General features: G+C 38.5%; 1 protein-coding gene across 1 annotated transcript; it reads left to right on the top strand.

Moving 5' to 3' along the window:
• Positions 1 to 4,618: 4,618 nt before the first annotated feature.
• Positions 4,619 to 22,210, top strand: LOC133557061 (ectonucleotide pyrophosphatase/phosphodiesterase family member 7-like). The gene is made up of 5 exons (XM_061907328.1): positions 4,619 to 4,910; positions 10,415 to 10,560; positions 15,569 to 16,201; positions 19,323 to 19,569; positions 20,988 to 22,210. Exons 1-5 carry the CDS (start codon positions 4,652 to 4,654, stop codon positions 21,104 to 21,106), a joined length of 1,404 nt encoding a protein of 467 aa, XP_061763312.1. The 5' UTR covers positions 4,619 to 4,651; the 3' UTR covers positions 21,107 to 22,210.
• The last annotated feature ends 1,615 nt before the right edge of the window (positions 22,211 to 23,825 follow it).

Raw genomic sequence — 23,825 nt, forward strand, 5'->3', positions numbered from 1 at the left:
CATTTGGATCAATTTAACCAACTTTGCTTTTTTTTAGAGGTAGTAAGCCTTAGGAGTAGGGAACAGTTTATCTCGGTGTGGTCTTTTGATTTTTTTTTTATGTTGTGCGATCCATTTTAATCCAATTTGTTGCTCTCTCCCACATTACTGCAAGTGCACTACAGCTGTGTCCAAAAAACCTAAGTCCTGTTGCGTGTGTACAGGGGAAGAAGACGGCACAGACGGCAGGGACGTTGTTTTAGCTCTATATCTATTTATATAAATATATACTGTATACAATAAAATGACTAATTCAGAATATGTGTGGTGTGCGACTATGTGTGGAAATTAACTGTAGTGTGTTACCAGTAGTGTTGAGCGAGAGGCGGAAGTCCAAGAGGGGCAAGGCTTGCTCCGAGGTCTGTGAACAGGCAGGAAGTTGGGGGCAATAGAGAGGCGTCAAAATCAGTGTCCAGGCGGGAGGTCGTGATACAAAAGGGGCAGCCAGAGAACCAGAGGGGAACACAGGGAGGCGAGACACACTGATCGTAACGCGGGAACGGAGGAATGCTGCTAGAAGGCGACGAGGGTCACACGAGACCAATCAACACGGAGGTGGAGAAACACAGAGAGAGAGTATGCATATAGCTTGGAGAATTTCGGCTTACTGTACAGGAACAGGTCGCTACATTCTGGCCCAGTATAGCAGGCTGCGCTGGCTTAAGAAGGCAGGAGAGCTCATCAGCAACAGGTGTTTAGATTGCTGATTGGTGATTGAATACAGCTGCTTGCTGCAGCCGGAGTGGCGCCGGCGTGCTCTTGGAGGTGCGCCCAGTGCAGTGCACAGTGGGTGAAGCACTTGTGTGTGCCCGGGCCGTGACAATTCCAGCAAAAACTGCTACCCGGCACCCACAATGCATTGCAAAAATCATCAATCAATCAATCAATCAATCAATGTTTATTTATATAGCCCCAAATCACAAATGTCTCAAAGGACTGCACAAATCATTACGACTACAACATCCTCGGAAGAACCCACAAAAGGGCAAGGAAAACTCACACCCAGTGGGCAGGAAGAATTCACATCCAGTGGGACGCCAGTGACAATGCTGACTATGAGAAACCTTGGAGAGGACCTCAGATGTGGGCAACCCCCCCCCTCTAGGGGACCGAAAGCAATGGATGTCGAGCGGGTCTAACATGATACTGTGAAAGTTCAATCCATAGTGGCTCCAACACAGCCGCGAGAGTTCAGTTCAAGCGGATCCAAGACAGCAGCGAGAGTCCCGTCCACAGGAAACCATCTCAAGCGGATCAGCAGCGTAGAGATGTCCCCAACCGATACAGGCGAGCGGTCCATCCTGGGTCCCGGGGGGTCAAAATCATGTGTCCTCTCAAGCGTTATGGCTTTAAGTTTCACGTGCACTTCTCTGCAACACGACCCTATTGTTGTATTTTGCCTTTCTTAAATGATTAAGTAATCTATTTTGGGCTCTGGGGATCACTTATAAGCCTGTGTTCATAGAATTCAGATTTCGGGACATATGGTACAATGCAATCAGCCAGATAAGATGGAACTAACCTTTTAGTATTTTATACTTAAGTGAAAAAAACCTCGAAGTGCACTTTAAGTGCACGGTAAGCCAGTGCAGGTGAGCCAGTATAGGCGTAATATGATCAAACTTTCTTGTCCTAGCAGCCGCATTTTTTCTTTTAATGCTAGACATAGGGAGACCCAAAAATAACATGTTACAGTAATTGAGAAAAGACGTAACAAAGTTACTGGAAGAATAAGTCCCTTGTTGGGTTAGCGATGGTACTGTATTAAATATTTAGGATCGTTATTTCAATTTTGCTGCCCTAGCTACTCATTACCTGCGTGTGCAGATAGTTAAAAGCATGAAGAAACAAAAGCTACAGAAGTTATGAGTATTGATGTTCCTTTTGAATTATTTTCCTTTTTCAGTTTTATTCCTTTACAATTATTTTTTCATTCATGTTTGCAAGCCTGAAAATAGAAGCATAAAATAAACATTATAATAGTATAATGTCCATAATGTATTTTACATAAATACAATAGAAGGTTTAGTGTTAAAGGCCTACTGAAACCCATTACTACCGACCACGCAGTCTGATAGTTTATATATCAATGATGAAATATTAACATTGCAACACATGCCAACAAGGCCGGTTTAGTTTACTAAATTACAATTTTTAATTTCCCGCGGAGTTTCTCGTTGAAAACGTCGGGGAATGATGACGCGTATGATGACGCGTGCGCGTGACGTCTCGGATTGGAGGGGACCTATTTGCCCAGCACCACACACGGCTAAAAGTAGTCTCTTTTCATCGCATAATTACACAGTAATTCAGACATCTGTGTTGCTGAATCTTTTGCAATTTTTTCAATTAATAATGGAGACTATAAAGAATAATGCTGTTGGTGGAAAGCGGTGGATTGCAGCTGCCTTTAGCACCGAAACACAGCCTGTGTTTCTTTGTTTGTTGTGAAGCTTTAAATCAGAGCGGTCAAGCGAACATGTTTCTCTATGTCAACCAGCAAGTTTTTGGATGGGACAATTGTGATATTAAGTCGGCTCTTACCGGAGACTTCAGTGGATTATGGGACTTCCTCCTGCAGCTCAAAAAGGCAGCTGTGATCTTGGCTCTTCAGCTTCTCTGAGAGACACTGGCGTTCACCACAGCCCTCCGACTTTCAGGTAAGACTTAACAATCTTACTGAAACACTATTAAAACAATAAGCAGATAAGGGATCTTCCAGAATGATCCTAGTACATGTGTCCAATTACATCTAAAACAGTCCCACTGCCGCCGCCTGGAGCTGTCGCTTTTTCTTTTTTTTTTTCTTTTTTTTTTTTTGTGCTTCACTCAGAATTTCCTAATCCACGAATCTTTTATCCTCGCTCAAATTAATGGGGAAATTGTCGCTTTCTCGGTCCGAATAGCTCTTGCTGCTGGAGGCTCACATTATAAACAATCTGAGGATGTGAGGAGCCCTCACACCTGTGACGTCACGCGCACATCGTCTGCTACTTCTGGTAAAGGCAAGGCTTTTTTATTAGCGACCAAAAGTTGCAAACTTTATCGTCGATGTTCTCTACTAAATCCTCTCAGCAAAAATATGGCAATATTGCGAAATGATCAAGTATGACACATAGAATGGACCTGCTATCCCCGTTTAAATAAGAAAATCTAATTTCAGTAGGCCTTTAATATAGTTACACAATAAACTACAAATGTTTATGCATATAGAAAATATTCAACATCCTCATCAAACATTGCACACAATGAATGTGACTCATCACAATTAAACTCAAGGTGTAGTGTAATCGCCCTCTACTGGTCAAATGTGGCATTACATGTATTAAACCAGGTTTGATCTGCAGAGTTACTCTCAGACAAATATCAACACGACCACGAATACAAAAGACACCACAAAGTCAGAAATTTCAATACAAAACAAACTAAATATCTTTATACACAATATCGCTTACAAATGTTTGACCAACTTTGGTGATGAAGTTTACACGCTGGGATTTATACCAGAGTTGCTGCTTGTCCGGCAGAAAAGAATGACTCGAGCACTTGCTCGGGACAGAACATTCACATTTTGTGTTCCAGTCCTTGTTAAAAGTCAGATTTTTCAAATTTATATAGATTTTTTTTCAGGGTTGAATGATTAGTCTTCTACTCATCCCACTGCTGCTTCATTGTGACACATACGCCTTGTTGTCGCCACCTGCAGGGCGGTGGGGGTACTGCATAGTTGATCAATCCTTGTTTTAATGGTTTCATCAATCCTTTTCGGGCAATGTTTGGCGGGCCAAATGAAAAGCTTTGGAGGGCCGGATGTGGCCTGAGGGCCGCCAGTTGAATAGAACTGGCTTAGAGGTTTCTGATGTTGCTTAATAATTTCTTTGCTTCATGTTAAATTCTGCGTGTTCGCTGTTTTCCACAAGCTAGTAAGTTTATGCCTTGCTTTGCATTTTCTTATTTGTGATTTTTCGGTTTCGTGGTGGATTTTTTTTCTCCCTGCTACGCACAACCACTTTCTGTTGTAGCTTATTCACAAGCTGAACGGGAATAACAGTGTTTACCTGCACACTTCCGTCTCTGCATCCTGGGGACACGCCACAAGCTAAATCATGTGCCCACCATGATTAACAAAAAGATAAGATGGAAAGCACACAATTTTCCAGGTAGACAGTGACACCATACGAAAACAAGGTAAAATAATAATAGAGAAGATTAAGAGCAGCTCTTATCACAAGTCAATGATCATACTGCATCTGTTTAGTACAGCCATTATTACTTGAATTCCAATAGGAGCTGTATCATTTTACAAGACATCTGAGATCAGCACAAAGGGATTGCTATACTCAGAACTGTTTGTATGTATTTCATTATCTCCCTATATCAGTGGTTTACATTGTAAAATCATAAAGTGTCTTTGCAGAGCGCTAACTGATATGCTAACCGACTGATTAGGTAAATGGTGCAGCAGGGGTGTGTCCATCACAAACCTAAAGGTGCTTACTCCTTAATCATTAAGAGAACACACATTAGGGATTTATACCAACCAGATACATGCGAAACGTATGCCTGGAGAGACTCTAAATGTATTTCAAACCAGCAAATTTTTAGTCTAAAAATGTCAAACGCCTTCCTTTGCCTTGTTATCACATGTCACATTATCTGCCCAGCCTGTATTGCTGCTCCAGCAGGGACTTTAAGTGGGTCTCCAAGGAACAAGTTGCTGCTCATCTCCTTTGATGGCTTCCGTTGGGATTATGACCGGGATCTTGAAACCCCCAACCTGGATAAGATGGCCATGGATGGAGTGAAAGCGATCTATGTTACACCACCCTTTCTCACCATTACTAGCCCTGCTCACTTCTCGCTGCTAACAGGTAAAATGCACTTTGTTAATACTATATATATATATATATATATATATATATATATATATATATATATATATATATATATATATATATATATATATATATGTCTTGATTGGATTATCCAGAGAATAGTGCTCGATACCGTGGTAGAGCGCAATATGTAGGTGTGGGAAGTAGATGAAGTAGTCTTTTGATTTTTCCCACACCTACATATATATATATATATATATATATATATATATATATATATATATATATATATATATATATATATATATATATATATATATATATACATACATATATATTTATATACATATATAGCTGTCAAGTTATTTTTTTTCCAGATTAATCACATTTTTGAATTGTGATTAATTTTTTGCTTGCATACATAAAATTTGCTTATGAAAATACCACTAAATATGGATACAAATGTAAACCTTTTTTTTAATGTCTTACTAAACTTCAAGTCATCGAATCACTCAAAACTTGGTGACAGTTAGTAAAGTAACATTTAAGTGCACATTTTGAAAGCTCGGTACAGATGTACAGTAAATTAAAGGGGAACTGCACTTTTTTGAAATTCACAATAGAAAAGGCACGATTTTTTTTTTTTTTGATGCATTCTAAATTGTAAATAAATGTAACTGATAGAATCTTGTTAAAGTCCTGTTTAGATGAAGAATGACTAATTATCCTCGTGAGGATATAAAGGGGGTGGTACCAAGCGTCTTTTCAGAATCAGAATCAGAAATACTTTATTAATCCTCGCGGAGAAATTAAAATTTTCAGAACAATCCCATTCAAGATCAGACAAACATTACAGGGAGACAGAACAGGATCGCTGACAGGTCTGCCGACTTCCGGCGCCTTTTAATGTCTTTCTCACTATACCCGGGTTTAAATTGCCTGTCAAAGTGTACCAACTGCTTGGATTACCTCCTCATCCTTCTACTATCAAGGTGAGAGGCATGTATCTGATCTAGAATAAACTTTCATCTGAATCGAGGCGAGGAAGCACCTCACCAGCCAGTATTCTAGCGAGTGATCACAGCGCTGCTATAAATCATTAGGTATTACTGTAAATGGTTAGTTTTAGAGGCACACACATCAAAGCCCTGACATGAGGGTGCAAGGTATTTGCGAGCGGCAATAATCATCAAGAAAAGCCTGCAGAGAAACAGTAACCATGGAAACCGGAGTCAGAGGAGACAGAGACAACTCAATCCCCTTTAGGAAAATAATTTATCAATCCTTGGGAGGAAAGAGAGGACAAACATTTTGCGACGAGCCAGAAGTGACAGGATGCCTCTCCCTACTCGTGGCCATGAGGGATTTGTATTTTTTTGCTTCAAACAATCACATTTTAAAATAAATCTAAGATGGTGAAGTGATATTGACAACGAATTGGTGAGCTTAATTACAGGTTTAACGAATACGCGTAGGGGAAAAACTTCTCCTTCCTTTACTGGCCATTTCGAAAAGGCATGGTTTAATTTGTCTGTGGTAAACGCAGATAAACTCAGCTAGAGAAGTTTGTTATGCTCTGATTGCTGTCCATGTAGCCTTCATGCTAGCAACACCATCATCATTTTTTGATCTTTGACGATCTGCCAAAGTGTAGGCCAGATACTGGCCAAAATTCCAGTCTTCTAAAATTATTCTTTGACTGCAAAAATAAGTGTATGTTTAATGTATCATAAGATTTTCTGTTACAAAAAAAGCCAAAAAGTTTTGGGGTCCCCTTCAAATAAATGTTGGTACCTGTGCGGGTACAACATTATTGACATCGAGACAACCCTAATACAAACATGTCCTGAATGGTCCTCTTTTGTGGCTTGTAAGGGTAAAAAATGGGCCAAACTGTCTCGGACTGGTTTTTGGCCACTATCTCCCCTGCAATTTCATGTATTATTACCAAAGTTACAGGGTGTTATCAGAACATGCGTCCTAACATACTGTAAAATTTGAGGATTTTTTTTTTAAACAAAGGGGAGGCTGTTAAAGTCTTTAAAAGGATGTCCCTAAAGGTCTCATGTCTTGCCTGAAAAGACCGGAACTGTTTTTGTTTTTTTTGACACAGCAATCCTTTTCTCTGAAATTATTTCTTTCTTTAGTTTTGGGGCTTTTTTTGTTATTTGGCTTTGCCACAAATGCTGACGCATGAAAGACAGGGTGCAGGACATCCGGGCTCGCTTGTCCACCTGGCTTCATCGGAAACAGAATAAAATACTTTAATCCAAGGAACACAAGAGACAGGTCAGAGATAAAATTGTGGAGAAGTTTAACCTAGACTTAAGCTCCAAAAATATTTCCCACGCTTTGCTTATCCTACTGAGCACTGTGCAAAGCATCATCCTGAAGTGGAAGAAGCATGGCACTGCTACAATCATACCAAGACAAGGACGTGCAAATCAACCTACAGCCCGAACAAGGCTGGCCCTGATCAGAGATGCAGCCACAAGGACCATGGTGCATACTTGCCAACCCTCCCGGATTTTCCGGAAGACTCCCGAAATTCAGCGCATCTGTCGAAAACCTACCGGGACAAATTTTCTCCCGAAAATCTCCCGAAATTCAGGCGGAGCTGGAGGCCACGCCCGCTCCAGCTCCATGCGGACCTGAGTGACGTGTCGACAGCCTGTTTTCACGTCCGCTTTCCCACAATATAAACAGCGAGCCTGCCCAATGATGTTATAACTGTAGAATGATCAAGGGCGAGTTCTTGGTTTCTTATGTGGGTTTGTTGTTAGGCAGTTTCATTAACGTCCTCCCAGTGCAGTAACAACACACAACAACAGCAGTAACGTTTTCGTATACCGTGAAGCAGTTTATCTGCCGTAAACAGCAATGTTGTGACACTCTTAAGCAGGGCAATACTGCCATCTACTGTACATGCATATGTAACATTAACATCTACAGCAGGGGTCACCAACCTTTTTGAGACCAAGAGCTACTTCTTGGGTACTGATTAATGTGAAGGGCTACCAGTTTGATATACACTTAAATAAATTGCCAGAAATAGCCAATTTTCTCAATTTACCTTTAACTCTATGTTATTATTAATAATTAATTATATTTATCTTTGTGGAAAAACTGATCATCTTAATGATTTCTCACAATAAATATATATTTTTGATGTCATGTTTTAAATAGGTTAAAATCCAATCTGCACTTTTCTAGCTGTAAAAATACTCCTCCCCTCGTAACCACGCCCCGCCACCAACCATGCCCCCTCCCGACCCCCGACCACGCCCCCACCCCCCACCTCCCGAAGTCGGAGGTCTCAAGGTTGGCAAGTATGCCATGGTCACTTTGGACAAACTGCAAAAATCATCAGCTCAGCTTGGGCAATCTGTCTACCTGATGACTATTAGTCGTGCACTGCACAAATGTAGTCTCTAGGGAAAAAAAGAAAACCATAACCAATCCCATTTGCAGTTTACCAGAAACTGTCAAATAAGGTGGTGGTAGCAGCATGCTCTGGGGCTGCTTTTGTGCAGCAGGGACAGGGAAGAGCGTACGGATTGATGGGAAGATGGATGGAGCAAAGTACAGGGCAATCCTGTCGAGAAACCTGCTGAAGTTTGCCCAAAACTTTAAAACTGGGATACACCTTTCAGCAGGATAACGACCCTAAACATAAAGCAAGGCTACACTTAAATGGTTAAAAAACAAACATCAACGTGTCCATCTAATCTGACTCAGCTTGAACTTTTTTGAATGATGAAACAAAGCTTGGGAAATTGTGATGTGGTCAGATACGACCAAAAATGAGCTCTTTGGCATCAACATTGACTCGATGTATTTGGAGGCAGAAAAATGTCACCCATGCAGGAAGATTTGTATTTGAGTACCTTTACTTGAGTAAATCCAGATGTGCATTGGTTGAATGATAGTAAATTGCTCTCTGATATTTGATGTAAAAGTAGTCCTAATTATAGATTTCAAAATACCAGTACTTCTTTTTAAAAAATCAGATTTGGATTAAACTTTCTTGGAGGTATCCTGGCATGATTTTGTAAATCCCAGAGGTGGAATAGCTGAATGATCAATGGTAAATTTTTGTTAATTGCTCTCTGATGGTAATGACATGAATGGTCTTATTGGTAGAGTTCAGGAGATTTGTTTTATTCTAAAATGCTACATAGAATATGGATTAAACTTCTTAGGTGAAGTCCTGAAACGGTCAATCGTACACATCAAATCTCAAAGGTGGAATGGCTGGAATTGGTATGATTTCATAACTTTATAAAGGTACCTGAGGGCCCTTTTTTAGTGACTGACATCAGTGACAGGCAATATTGAATGATGAAGAGATTATGATTATAGGCCCATCAAGTTGCTGGCAGGATGGCAGTGTCTTCAAGAATGGCCATTTCCATTCATCTGACATTTGTTCCCAAAATCCCAGCTGAATCTCCCTCCAGTCTTTGATATTTGTAAATCCAATGACAAACATGGATGCGTTCATCTCAGGGCATTCAATCGATCCCAAGTGGACTGTTTGGTTTGACTTAGAAGACGTTTTGCCGCCCAACCGAGTAGCCTTTAACAAATAGACTTATTTGTCAGATCTAGTCTTCTATGACAAAACAAATAGTCCAGTTCCAATCGATTGAATGCTCTGAGATGACAATGACCTGGATGAATGAGAATCTTTATAGACTTGGATGGATTCAATTATTATGGTCAAAGGAAAACCATGGATGTGACTTCTTCTTCCAATTAGGCATTTTCCTACACAGACTCTGTCTTGACTTTATATGAGTGGTCAAAGATTTTCAAACTTTAGGTAACAGTGGATCTACAAGTAAATTATTCCTTCAAACAAAACAAACTAAACTCAGAGTTTTGTCACGTACATGCCTACATGAGACTTGTAATTCTGGCTGGTGTTTATCAACTCCATTGTTGAAGCTGTGCCTACTCCGGAACAAAGAAAAGAGAATAAGAAAAATATTTCAAGCCATGTCTCTGGAAATGTTCTGTATTATATCAGCAGTGCTCCAATTTGACAATTGTTAGACAAGATATTTAATGTCTGGGAAAAGTGGGTGGCTGCCTCTCAGGTACAATCCTGAGTTGGGAATTGTTTGTCTCATGTAAAACAGGACACTGTGGAATTGTAAAAGATTTTCTCCAAAAACAACCTAAAAAGTACACTCTTTAAGGCACTAAATTGTGATGCTACACATTATGTTTAGACCTTGACCATATCTTGGCTTGAAGACTATTTTTAAATAATGACCCCTGCTTTCAATGCATATATCACAATGCCATTTCCGCATTTTGTTTGTTTACATTTCAGTTTACTACCGCCCATCATATTGCATTTTAAATGTACCAGGTTCAGACTGAAACACAGGATATCATTTGCGCAATACAGAGTGGTGCTGTGACTCATTCATACAGCTCACACAGTAATCAGACAAACATTAATGTTCGAATTCATGTTAATAGCAATCTGTTCACATTTCTTGAGTGTTTTTTTCCCTTTCTCAACCCAGGAAATTTCGTGGAGAATCACGGGGTGATCCACAATATTTGGTTCAACACAACCACTCAGGAGAAGAAGCAGTACCATGCAGCGCAGTTTGTCGATTCCTATTGGGACAATGGCAGTTTACCCATCTGGATTACGGCACAAAGACAGGTTCATCCAGATATGTTTATGTTTCTTTAATTTTTTTTCTGAGGAATTGCATTGGTTTTCTTCCGGAGACTCAATGAAAGTAGGTTTGTTCCATTGCTGGTTCGTCATATTTGTCTTGTGTCATCAAAAAAAAAAAAGTGAAGATTAGAGTTTACATTTGCAAGGTACTGCATGATGACAGTTATACCTCTGAGGCATTAAAATTGCAATATACTCCGGATATTCTAGTTTGTCTTAGAATACATTTCAGTTGTTTTCATCAGTTTATGCTCATAGATGTAGAATGGTGAGATCTAGTCTGAGATTTGATACTAGATCTGATCAGTCTAGGTCTATGAGCGAAACGTCTTCTAAGACCAACTGAACAGAGATCGATTGAATGCTCTGAGAATTAGGGATGGGAATCAAAAACGGTTGTTTCATAGAACTGGCTTCCAGGGTTTCAATTCTTGGGAATTGTTTGACAGTTTTGTTAAAGATTCCCTTGTCGATTTCTGTGGGCACGCATGACATTACCGTGCACAGTGCAAAAGTGGCACAAAGGTTGGAGTTATTTAACTTGACTTGTCTGTATTTGTCTTTATTTGACTTAGTCTTACTTTTGAGCACTCAGCTCATGTATTATTTAAACAAAATTATGTTACGTAATATTTAGTTTATTATTACAGTAGACAGTTAATTTTATTACTGTACTATAATAATTTTCATAAAGTTTTTTTCTGGGGAACCCCGGAGTCCTGACCATGGCACCCCATAGAGGTTGTCGATCACTTAAGACTTGTGCGTGTCCGTGACCTAAATTAGTCAGATTTCTCAAATAGTTGGACTCGAAATCAGCCTACTATAATCTATGGAAACACCTTAAATCGATGCTGTTCAATTTTTTAACAAGATTATGCGATCGGAAACCATATGTAAATAATTCAATGTACATACTCTGATGATTAACTTTTGTGATGACTGTATTATGCCGATAGTATATGTTTGTACCATGAATTGATTAGCGGGGATCCTGACTTAAACAAGTTGAAAAACGTATTCGGTTGTTACTATTTAGTGGTCAATTGTACGGAATATGTACTGAACTGCGCAATCTACTAATAAAAGCTTCAATCAATCAAACGTTTCAATCAAACCAGATCTCTCAGGGTGTATAAAGGGCATTGATGGTAGAAAAAAAGAAAAACATAGATTTTTTTTAAGAAGGTAGCTAAGAAAATGTCAAATGCCGGCTTAATTCGGACTCTAACGAGATACGAATGAGATGAAATAGAATGAAACAGGTGAATTATATGCGAATAAAAAGTGTACACAAACCTCTTAACACTGTATTCATGCAAGCCAACTGATCACTTTCAGTACAACTGGTAAGATAGCCAGAACAATAGCAACCTTCATCTGGATATCAGTCAGGGCAGAAACGCACTTTTCATTCGGATTTAAAACTCCTTCCATCACCCCCGATACATTATTGGTAGTGGCCTCATGCTCATTTCTTGATGCTGTCTGCTATTTAAATTACAGCGGACATCACTTAAAACAAGTTGTAAGGATCCGTAGATGGCTAGTGTGTCGCCATAGGTCAACAGGAAAAGGAATTCCCTTTATCTGCGCTACGGGAGGCACATGGCATATGACTAATAGTCATTAGAGAGTGTGCATGGACACTTAGACTTCATATGTAGATAACCGATAAAGACCGGAATCATTAAGCTGAATCAAAATTGGAATCGAAAGTGGAAAAATCTTATCAATTCCCATCCCTAATGAGAATGAAATGACCTGGATGAATGGAAACATCTGTAGACAAATTTCAAAACACTTTTGTCCTACAACAATAAGCCTATACAACAAGGAAGGTATATGTCCTGACACTGAACTTCCAATGTTTTAGTTTCAACTCTCTTCTTTCATTTTAGTTCATCCTATTTAACAACACTAAAATTACACATTTTGTATTGTTCGTTTTTTGGAGTATGGGAACATATGACGATGTTAAACACGGGAAGTTAACAGTAATAGTCATTGCTGAGACACGGCGCTTTAATATATTAATGTGATCTAACCTGTTAAGCATGTTGGAAACAAAACCATGGCTAAATACATTTCATGGGCAAATTCTAATTGATTCACCCTAAAAAGAGTGCCTGCTTCTGGTGCCCCAACAAAATTTAAGATGTGAACCACGTTGATAATAATTCTACCCTGAATAAAGAATGTTTCAAATAAATAAATAAAATCAATTATTGCCTGTGTCTGGACTAAAAGAAACTGTTCTGTGTGGTTCAGGCCAGAGGTGTGGACTCGAGTCACATGACTTGGACTCGAGTCAGACTGGAGTCATGAATTTGATGACTTTAGACTAGACTTGACAAAATGTAAAAAGACTTGCAACTCGATTTAGACTTTAACATCAATGACTTGTGACTTGACTCGAACTTGAGCCTTTTGACTTGACATGACTTGCTACTTTCCCCAAAACCCAACGATTAAAAAGTTATTCAGGAGCGCTCCGTATCTGTCCGTGTCTGTCAGCGTGTGCGATGACAGTGTGCGCGCTACCTGTCAGAACAACAGCCAATCAAATTAAATTCACGTTATTTTCGTCACACAGTATTCAGCCAATCAAATTGCATGAAAACCAACGAAGAAGAGCTCTCATACAACACGCCAATGAGGAAAAATTATGCCAAAAATTGTTTCGTTCGGGTATTAAAACTACGATTTGGTCAACAAAAAACAAATTCCAGTATGCAAAGCATGCGGTTCGTTCGAAGATTACAGACAGAGACGCAACAACTTCCAATTTCCTTCGACATTTGAAGATGTACAAAGAAGGGTAAGTTTTAAATGTAAGTTAACATTTATTGGCCGAGTAACGTAACTTTTATTTGCTGTTTAGTTGAATAAGTGAGGCTGTAAACTCACTGCTAACGTTACAACCATAAACATCTTATAAGTAGACGCAGCATCGAGCGCTACTGGCGCTGACGTGACGCGGGGCAGCCATCTTGGAGTGGTGATCCCCTCCACTCAGTGCAATTCATCTGGCAGGAGCAGTGAACTGTCAGCGCATTTAATTAATTTTACCTCACTGAATACCACTGATAGTCACGCGCTTTTTTTTTCATACGTGTAACTATGATAAAAGACACATTTCTGGCGTGTTCATTGTTTGCTTAACAGTGGTGGAATATTCTTATTTGCTATAAGTGAGCAGACGTCCAAGATCAAAACTGGGAATAATAATCCCAAAAAGGGGGAAAAAAACGGTCAGCTATTTTTAAGGTGAAGAAACAATATGATTAGGTTATATATACGTGCATATATCCTACATAAACAATGTATAATACATTAGATATCTATATATCTTATAGACTATATCTCTGTTGCTGCAACATCAGAGAGTTTATTCTGTCTTGACACTTTGTATTAATATTTTGTATTACATTCTTCCCTTAAATGATCATGTTTACAGTGATTGTTTTATATGTATTTTTCATTTATGTTGCTTCGGATAAAAGTGTCTGCCAAATACTTAAACATAAACATATATAAAGACCTGAAAGTCTTTATATCAGCTAAAACCACAAATCTGTTTCACTGGATTCAGAATAAAAGCAAATTATGTTTTACCCAACAATGTTAGTATTTGAATATTGTTACTTGAAGACTTAATCCTGGTTACAATTATACTGTTAAGAAAGTATTGTCTTACACTTTGCCTAAAATGAGAATGCATCATAATCAGTGGCGGCTGGTGAATTTTGTTTTAGGTGGGGCTGAAAGTTTGTAAACCAAATACCAGTAGGGGCGTCATCCTCCCCCAGAAGATTTCTTTGTGATTTTCACACACAAATTGAAGATCTTTGCTCCTTCTCAACTCTGTGGTAATAATCTTTTCACAAAATACAACCATGTTAATGTTCAATCTTACTTGTGAAAAGTAATCCCCCGATTCCTATTCTCAACAGTCCGCTCATTTGAGCAGGAAAACGCTGAACACCAGCCCAGCATCTTTGTTTGCTACCTGTCAACTGTCAGTTTAGGCTGCTTCATCACCACTTCAAGATGGCGGCCAAATTGCTCACGTCACAGCAGCCAATGCTGCGTCTACTTATAATATGTCTATGGTTATAACGTCATTGCAAACATGACAATCTGTTGCGTCCACTGCAGTTTGCTACCTTAGTCATACTTTTTGTCAAATGATTTTTTTTAAGCAGGTACCTACACATAATGTTACGTTAGTCAATGTATCACACACGGTAACGTAACAATATACGGTGGTCAGCAGCACCGCATATTTTAACCACCTACAAAAAGACAAACGTAGTCAAATAGAGGTCAGTTAAAATGTATACTATATTAAGAATATGTGTACATATTCCATAGGGCCGTGAAATCTAAAAAGTACAACTCTGTTCCTTGTTATTTTCATGTAGTTATGTTTTTCATGTGTACACACACATACAGAATGAGATGAGATTAGATAAGAAAGGGATAGAAACTGCTGTGGAACTAGTTACAATGCAATATGCCATGGAAATACAATGTTAACACCTTTGTGCAAATAAGTACAGTTGCACTTGTTTTTTTCAAATGTTTTCATTCTGTAAAGGAATGAGTTAAATGTTTAAAATAACTGGTTAATAGTGTTATTATGAAGTGCAATGTCAGCACTTTTTTTTAATGATAAATACATACAGCATTTTAAAAGCATACACAATCTGTGTAAATATATTAGTCTGTGGTTAAAAGGACTTGAAATGACTCGAAACTCAAAATTCAGGACTTGGGACTTGACTTGAGACTTTCCAGTCTTGACTTTGGACTTGACTCGGGACTTGCCTGTCTTGACTTGGGACTTGACTCGAGACTCGAGGACAAAGACTTGAGACTTACTTGTGACTTGCAAAACAATGACTTGGTCCCACCTCTGGTTCAGGCTCTTGGAACCAAACAAGAACTACAAGTTGAGCACTGTTGTTTGTGTTTGAACTTTTAGGGTTTAAGAACAGGGTCTCTGCATTTTCCTGGCACAGCTGCAACCTACAAAGGAGAAACAGTGAATGTGAAGCAGGTGGAACCTCCTATCTATAATCATGGAAACGAGACAGAATGGAGACTAAACATCGATAAGGTGATTGGAGACTGGTTCCACCAACAGGACCTGGACTTTGTATCCTTGTATTTCGGAGAACCAGATTTGGTTGGGCACAAATATGGACCTGATTCCCCAGAACGCCGGGAGATGGTCCAGCAAGTGGATCGTACTGTGGGCTACATCCGAGATGAGATCTATTACCATGGTCTGGCTGACCGACTCAACATCATCATTACTGCTGACCACGGGATGACTAAAATCCTACCTGAAGGACAAATTCAGAGGATCGTCTTGTCTAAGATTCCGGGATTCAGCTTCAAGGATATTCAGTTCCAACTTTTAGATTATGGACCTGTTGGAATGCTGCTTCCGAAAGAAGGGAAGCTGGAGAAAGTCTATCAAGCTCTGAAGGGAGGACACCCTCACCTCCATGTGTACAAAAAGCAGGACATGCCAGAACGACTACATTACAGTTCTCATCCACGACTTCTTCCTATCATCCTCTTGTCTGACCCTGGATACGTCATCAGTGGGGTGAGAGACTTTACAGTGTGCCTGTATTCAAATGTTTTAGATTTTGATGGTTAAGACCTTGAAGCATGTCAAAGGATTACAGTATATAAAAATATTAGACCGAATCAGATATTTGCCTAATTGTGGAGCGCTGTAATTTCTGTTCAATATGAGCAAACATTTCTGCAATCAGCAGCATGTGCTCTGACAATAATGAGTACCTATACATTAGGGCTATTCGTGGGCCAAATCCAGCTCGCAAATGACACCATATCGGCCCCAAAGTACAGTTTAAAACTTGGTTGATAAACATTTTCGTAGGACATTTCCTAAAAAATACTAGAGTTATCCTGTTGTATGGGGACCTTAGACCACTGTAAACACATTGGCTGATCCTTGCATTGACGTTTTTACATTTTTATTTGGGTTTAGTTTTTTAACATCCGAGCAGGTAAAAATAAGACTATCACTATCAAAAAACAAAGAAAAAGTTGATCAAGACGACAACACCAGTTAACGTGTAAAAATGTCGCAAAAATGTTGACAGACACAAAATCCAATCATATCTAATTTTGTCTTTTCCATGGGTGGGACATGTTTGGAATATAAACAATTAAAGCTCTCAAATTTAGAGGGGTTAGTTATGACGGACAGCTAATCAGACGCTTTTCATTGCGAGATTAGGAAGTTGTCGCTAAAACCAAAATTTGTGGATTTTAACATGTTCCACATCGAAATATTTGTACAACCGGGATAAAGTGAAGAGTACACATTTCCTTTTTACTGCTATGATGACATTAGCAGGCAAGTCATCTATTGTGAAATCGACACAACTGTAAATTAAATCTAGCATTTGATGCTTCTGTGTTTTGCCAAAAACTGATTCCCTGCCACAAATTGATTCCCACCACGTCAGTGTGCATCGCTTGATAAAACTGCACTGCTGGGGCTTGGTCTGTGCACGACTGATTACTACATTAAATCAAATCAAATCAACTTAATCTGTAAAGCACATTTAAAATTTACCACAGGGGTAGCCAAAGTGCTGTACAATGGGCAGGATAAAAGATAATACGAGAACCGAGCAAACAACACAACACAAACAGAACATGGTAAAAAATAAATAAATAATACATAAAAACAGGTTCACAGCAGGTGTATAATGGAGCGCCATTGCAGGATGGATATCATTCAGTGTTAAAAGCCAAGGAATAAAAGTTTGTTTTTAAGAGAGATTTAAAAACAGGAAGAGAGGAGGCTTGTTTCACAATCAGAGGGAGGTCGTTCCAGAGATTGGGAGCAGCAGCAGCGAAAGCTCTGTCACCTCTAAGCTAAGTTCGTCTTACATGTAAGACAAACACTTATATTTGTGGTTATTGTAAGGATACGTGTTTGAAATTATGTAAGCCTTTATCGTGTCTGATAAATGAAAGAGTTGGCCATTTTTATGATATTATTGCGATTGTAAAGGACTGTTATTGATCCAATGGTGATGTGTTAAAATCTCTTTCTTGTTAACAAGCTACATACAATAATAACTGTTATTTGTTTATGCACATAATAAATAATAATAAAGTGTTTGGATGTATTCATGCTTGCCAAAAATATATGCATTGTAATACTTTGACACATCTCATCCGATTGTAGCTGAGATAGGCACCAGCGCCCCCCGCAACCCCATAGGGAATAAGAGGTAGGAAATGGATGGATGGATGGATCTCATCTGTGCATACTTGATTAGTTTACCCGAAGACAGTTACATGCATGATAATAAAGAACGTAATGTACTAATTACGTGTTGAAGTACCCTTTAACGTTTGCCAAAGCGAATGAAAGTAAGATTTTGATATTGACACATCGAATCTGTAAAATCTTCTAAGGTTAGTCTAGTAATGTATGCACAGGTGAGATGTGTCAATATCAAAATATTACTTCGAATCCCTTTTTCCAGGCAAGTATACATTCATTTATTGAATGCATCCAAACACTTTATTAATATTGATTATGTAGTTGCACAAAAAACAGTTAATATTGTATTTAGCCTCTAAACAGGAAAGAGGTTTTAGCACATTATCATTGCATCAATAACAGTCCTTTACAATCTCATTAAATACCATAGAAATGGCCAATCTTTAATTTTTTGGACAGGATAAAGGCTTAAATAATTTCAAACACGTATCGTTACAATAACCGCAAATATAAGTGTTTGTCTTACATGTAGTAATCAGTTGTGGACAGATGAAGTCCCAGCAGTGCAGCCTTAACAAGCGTGCACGCTCACACTTAGGGAACACTTGAGTATTTTTCTGCAGCCAGGTCTGTATGTAAATAACTGTACTTACTGTAGTTTGTTTACTTCAGATGTGATCAGTAGTCATTTGTTCAACTCCTTTGGTTATACTCCTGACGTTTCTCAAGGTTGAATGATTGATTGATTTAAACTTTTATTAGTAGATTGCACAGTACAGTACATATTCCGTACAATTGACCACTAAATGGTAACACCCAAATACATGTTTCAACTTGTTTAATACGGAGTCCACGTTAATCAATTCATGGTTCCACTTAAGGTCCTCACTTTTTCATCGTTTGGGCTATTTAACTGGTGACCTAGGAGTACAATTTTAAAAGGTTGTGAGCGTCTCCCATTTTTGCAGAAGGTCCTGTCACGCTAACAAAATAAATACACCAAAATCTAATGTATACTGTAGCTGGTTCTCTGAAATTTACAAAATAAAAGTAATAGTGAAGGGAGATGTCTGGCCTTCCAATGCTTGGCTTTCTGGAAATGTGACCCTCAAAACAATTTGGTTGAATATTCCTGCTAAACGGCATTGAATTTGCTTTTATTGTGAAGACGCAATAAAAAATGCAAGTATGACCCCTTGGCATACTTCAGAGCAAACTGTCTGTTTGATAACTGCATTAGTAAAAAGTTTCATTAGTGTAATTTCAATGCATTATTGTTACACTATTTGTTGGACTGACATTGTGTTGAAATCAAAAAAGTGAATCTTATGTTTCTTGACCAGTCGATCCAAAACAGTAGTTGTTTCCTGCTTCTACGTCTTATCTACCCTTGGTTAGAGCAAGTAAAACTGCAATGTTTGTCATAACACTTCTCATTTTTGTTTCCATCCAGTTTGTACCATTGCAAATCAACAAAGGAGATCATGGCTTTGACAATGAAGTCATGGATATGAAAGCCTTCTTCAGGGCGGTGGGACCCAATTTTCAGAAAAACCTGATTGTCAATCCGTTTGACCTGGTTAACGTGTACCCACTTATGTGCCATCTCCTTGGGATACAACCGGAGCACAATGATGGACACTTGGACAATACCAAACACATGCTGACTCCTAAGAAAAACACGGGAAGCGACCATGATGGTAAGTTTATTAGGAAACACAAACCATTCACAGTGACCTTCATACCTACGAGCAAGTATGGCCTTCTTCACAGGGAAGCAAAATAGTTAAAATGTTGGATGTGTTTGAAGTGAACTCAAACTACAAAATGCGGCTGTCGATTATTTTAGTAATTGAGCAATCTATCCGTTAGTTTGTTCGATTAATGAAGTAATCTGATAAAACCCCTTTGGCCTCAATGTGTATTTTTGGGGAAATAGTTGAAATAAACAAAGATTTTTCTGCTTGCCAAAACCTTCATTCTTCTAATAAATGCACTTGAAATTGAAATTGCACTTTTAATATGTGTGCATGAAGAACAATTTTAAATAACAAACTGTCTGTTGTGTGCGTGGGGCCATTAGCGACATTATTCAGAATTACCTCTTGTACACACTACTGAGATGCTCTCACATAAACAACTGAAATGTTTTTCTCTCACACACTACTGAAACACTCTCACACTCACTACTGAAACACTCTCATACACATTACTGTAACACTCTTATACACACTACTGAAATGCTCTCACATAAACAACTGAGATCTTTTTTTCTCACACAACTGAAACACTCTCATACACAAAGAGTGTTTCAGTAGTGTGTATGAGAGGGTTTCAATAGTGTGCGTGAGAGAAAAACATTTCAGTTGTGTATGTGATACCATTTCAGTAGTGTGTATAAGAGGTCATTCTGAATAATGTCCATTATAATTGTGCGTTGCCAAACAGATCACGGCACACACTCACCACCGCTCTCATGTGCTCTGTATTGCTGCAGCAGTGCAGAAACTTTGTCCGTGTATTTAAAGTTCTCGGCAATCCATGCGGTCTGGATTTGATACATTTTTATTAGTTATTAAAGCAACAAGATATGAATCACAAGTTTTTTTCTCCTCAAATTAATCAATTAGTCTATGCAGCGCTAATTGTATTTTGTAATAAACAGAAGAAGTGAATGTTGCCGGTTGCTTAGTTTTGCAGAACACAGCTGCTGGATGATAATTAAGTTTCGAATAGAAATAGATTAGTTGTTTCTTGTTCAATGTGACACTTTTTTATTTGAAGGAGTGGACCATGAGTTTTGTAGAGAGTCATTTTCAATGTGCACCATGTGCGAAATTGATACACCTCTGTCCTGAACCAAGGATTTCTTAATCAGTCCAGTCCTTTTTGTCCAGTGCAGAGAAACTCACATAGACGTAAACAACCACGAGCAAAAACACTTACGGTTAACTTATAACAAGCCTGACATCACACAGCACTTTAATTTATATAGCAGCTGTAAATCCATATCTTATCGTCATGGTGAAAGATTGCAATCTGTGTGGTGTTTAGTCTATGAACCCATCAACACTTTTTTTTTTTTACTTACACTGTATTTTCTTGTCTGTCCTTCCAGGTGCAGAGGGCAACACTCAAACGGAGGTGCTGATAGGACTGATATCCGTGACAGGGTTTCTTGTCCTTGTGTTTATCGTCACCCTCTCCTACAACACGTACAAAAGGACAAAAGCATAAGGTGTTATGGAAGTCCGATATAAATCATATTTAGGCATAAACCTTATCTGGATGCCGCAGCACCCACACAAAAAATGCGCCTTTCCGGGAGTCAAAGAAAGGGTCTTTGCTGTTAATCCATCAAGTGTCTCTCTGCAGTGCCATTTTTCAGTCTTCCATAAAGTGAAGTCTATTCAAATTAATACGTGGGTATCCATACCGCATCTTCTCTCAGGTCTGGATCACGTATTGAAAATTTTGAAACATTTACAACAGCTACTATACATTTTAAATTCTATAAAATGACATGATTGTTATTATCATACAGGTAATATTGTGAATAAATGAACTGGTGCACCAAACAGTACATAGAGGTAAATGATACATGAACTGGGGTCAATTATTAATAACTCTTAGTCACTACTATACAGAGGAACCCGCGTAACTGCCGGCCTGAGTCGACTTAGGCCAGCACTTAGGATAGGTGTGATTCAGTGGCTTTTGTCAACATAAACATGGAGAACCAAATGAACAATTTTTATGAACATTGTGCTGTAGCACTGTAAATGTCCTCATGATCACTTTAGCCGCAACATATACTTTCTACTTACAAAGTGATAAAACATGAACACGATGACTAAGCCACCTAATTTACAAAAGCTTTGCACATGTATGAAGGTTTATTTTAGTCTAAAAAGTATCACTTGTTGATAATAAGATATGATGACTGCACTAATTAGCTTTGTTATTGGCATCTACAAAACATGCAAGCCATACTTATTGGGCTTAACTCCGATTTGCAGGCAAACACCACTGCCTCCTATAGCCCAACACCTGAATCACAGGTAACTACAATAATGAACTATTTGGAAAAAAAGATATAAAAATAACTGAAAACTTGTTGAAAAATAAACAAGTGATTCAATTATAAATAAAGATTTCTACACATAGAAGTAATCATCAACTTAAAGTGGCCTCTTTTGGAATTATAATAGAGATCCATCTGGATTCATGAACTTAATTCTAAACATTTCTTCACAAAAAGAGAAATCTTTAACATCAATATTTATGGAATATGTCCACAAAAAATCTAGCTGTCAACACCGAATATTGCATTGTTGCATTTTTTTTTCACAGCTTATGAACTTAAATTCATATTTTGTTGAAGTATTATTCAATAAATGTATGTATAAAGGATTTTTGAATTTTTGCTCTTTTTAGAATATTTAAAAAAAATATCTCACGTACCCCCTGGCATACCTTCAAGTACCCCTAGGGGTACGCATACCCCCATTTGAGAACCACTGGCGTAAGGTATAGAGCCCCTCTCGTGCGTCGGTATCCAATCCATTCCACTTGTTCACGTCACTTCCTCTTCGGAGTTTGAGCGTGCCTGACTGTCTAGTTTAACGATCACTTTGTGCAAAACCAGCACATCTTCTTTGCTTTTTTATACTTTTTTGTACTTTTTTTGGCTTTACTGTGTCACTGTGTCACCGCACTGTGTCACTGTGCAGTGACACAGTGCTGTCTGTGTCGATCGGTGCTGCAGGCTAGCACACCGAAGCCGGCTAGAATTAGCAGCCTGACATACAGGTGTGGATTCTTCTGTTGCTCGATGCTTCAGCATATAGACCATCAGAATGCCTCCACCAAGGAAAAAATTCAACAAACCTGGGTAACGATCTGTAATATCTTTGTCAAACTAAATGGGACGCCGGAGGAAGCAAAAGTCTTGGTGGTGAGAAAAATAGAAGATTTTGATAAGTATTGACATTGATGCATCCATCCATCCATTTTCTACCGCTTATTCCCTTGGGGTCGCGGGGTCGCTGGTGCCTATCTCAGCAGTACTTGGTATCAATGTAGCTTGGTGACTTTTACATCTTCTCAATGCTACCAACACCAAGAACACAGACCACACCAAGTATTGATATGGACATGTTACGGAAGATCCTACAACATCAACAAAAAGAACTGGAAATGTGTGAGTATCAAGAGCACGCCACAACAGAGACTGATATGGAGATTTTCTCTGCGATTGTAAAAAACTTTAATTATTTTACCTGTGAAAAATATGAAAACAGTGTAAAATAAGAAGATAGTCTGTCAATAATACATTTCAATGGTCCAAGCATGTACACTAACTTTGAGGCTATCAAGGATTACTTGAAATAATTTACTCATCCATTTACCATTAATGCAATGATTGAAACCTGGTTCAACAATGATAAAGGTATTGATTTTAGTCTGAATGACTATGAATTAAGATATATAAACAGAATAAATAAAATAGGAGGAGGGGTCGCATTGTACATTCTTAAATCTGTTACATTTAAAGTTTTAACAAACATGACCATAGCAGTCGAGGAATTATGGTTCAAGCATAGAAACTTTCAATGAATGGATGGGTAAACTATTTTCCTCTGTGAACCATAAAACCATATTTATCTGTGGTGATTTTAACATTGATTTGTTAAACTCAACCAAGCAAAAACATGTTGATGACTTCATTCAGTGGTCCCTAACCTTTTTGTAGCTTAATAATTTGTCCCACGGCCCGGCGAGACAAAATATTGGCCTCGGGATAACACTACTGTATACATACAAACCCTGTTTCCATATGAGTTGGGAAATTGTGTTAGATGTAAATATAAACGGAATACAATGATTTGCAAATCATTTTCAACCCATATTCAATTGAATGCACAAGATATTTGACGTTCAAACTTATAAACTT

This window comes from Nerophis ophidion, linkage group LG08 (assembly GCF_033978795.1).
Source record: "Nerophis ophidion isolate RoL-2023_Sa linkage group LG08, RoL_Noph_v1.0, whole genome shotgun sequence".
In the NCBI taxonomy this organism is placed as follows: domain Eukaryota; kingdom Metazoa; phylum Chordata; class Actinopteri; order Syngnathiformes; family Syngnathidae; genus Nerophis; species Nerophis ophidion.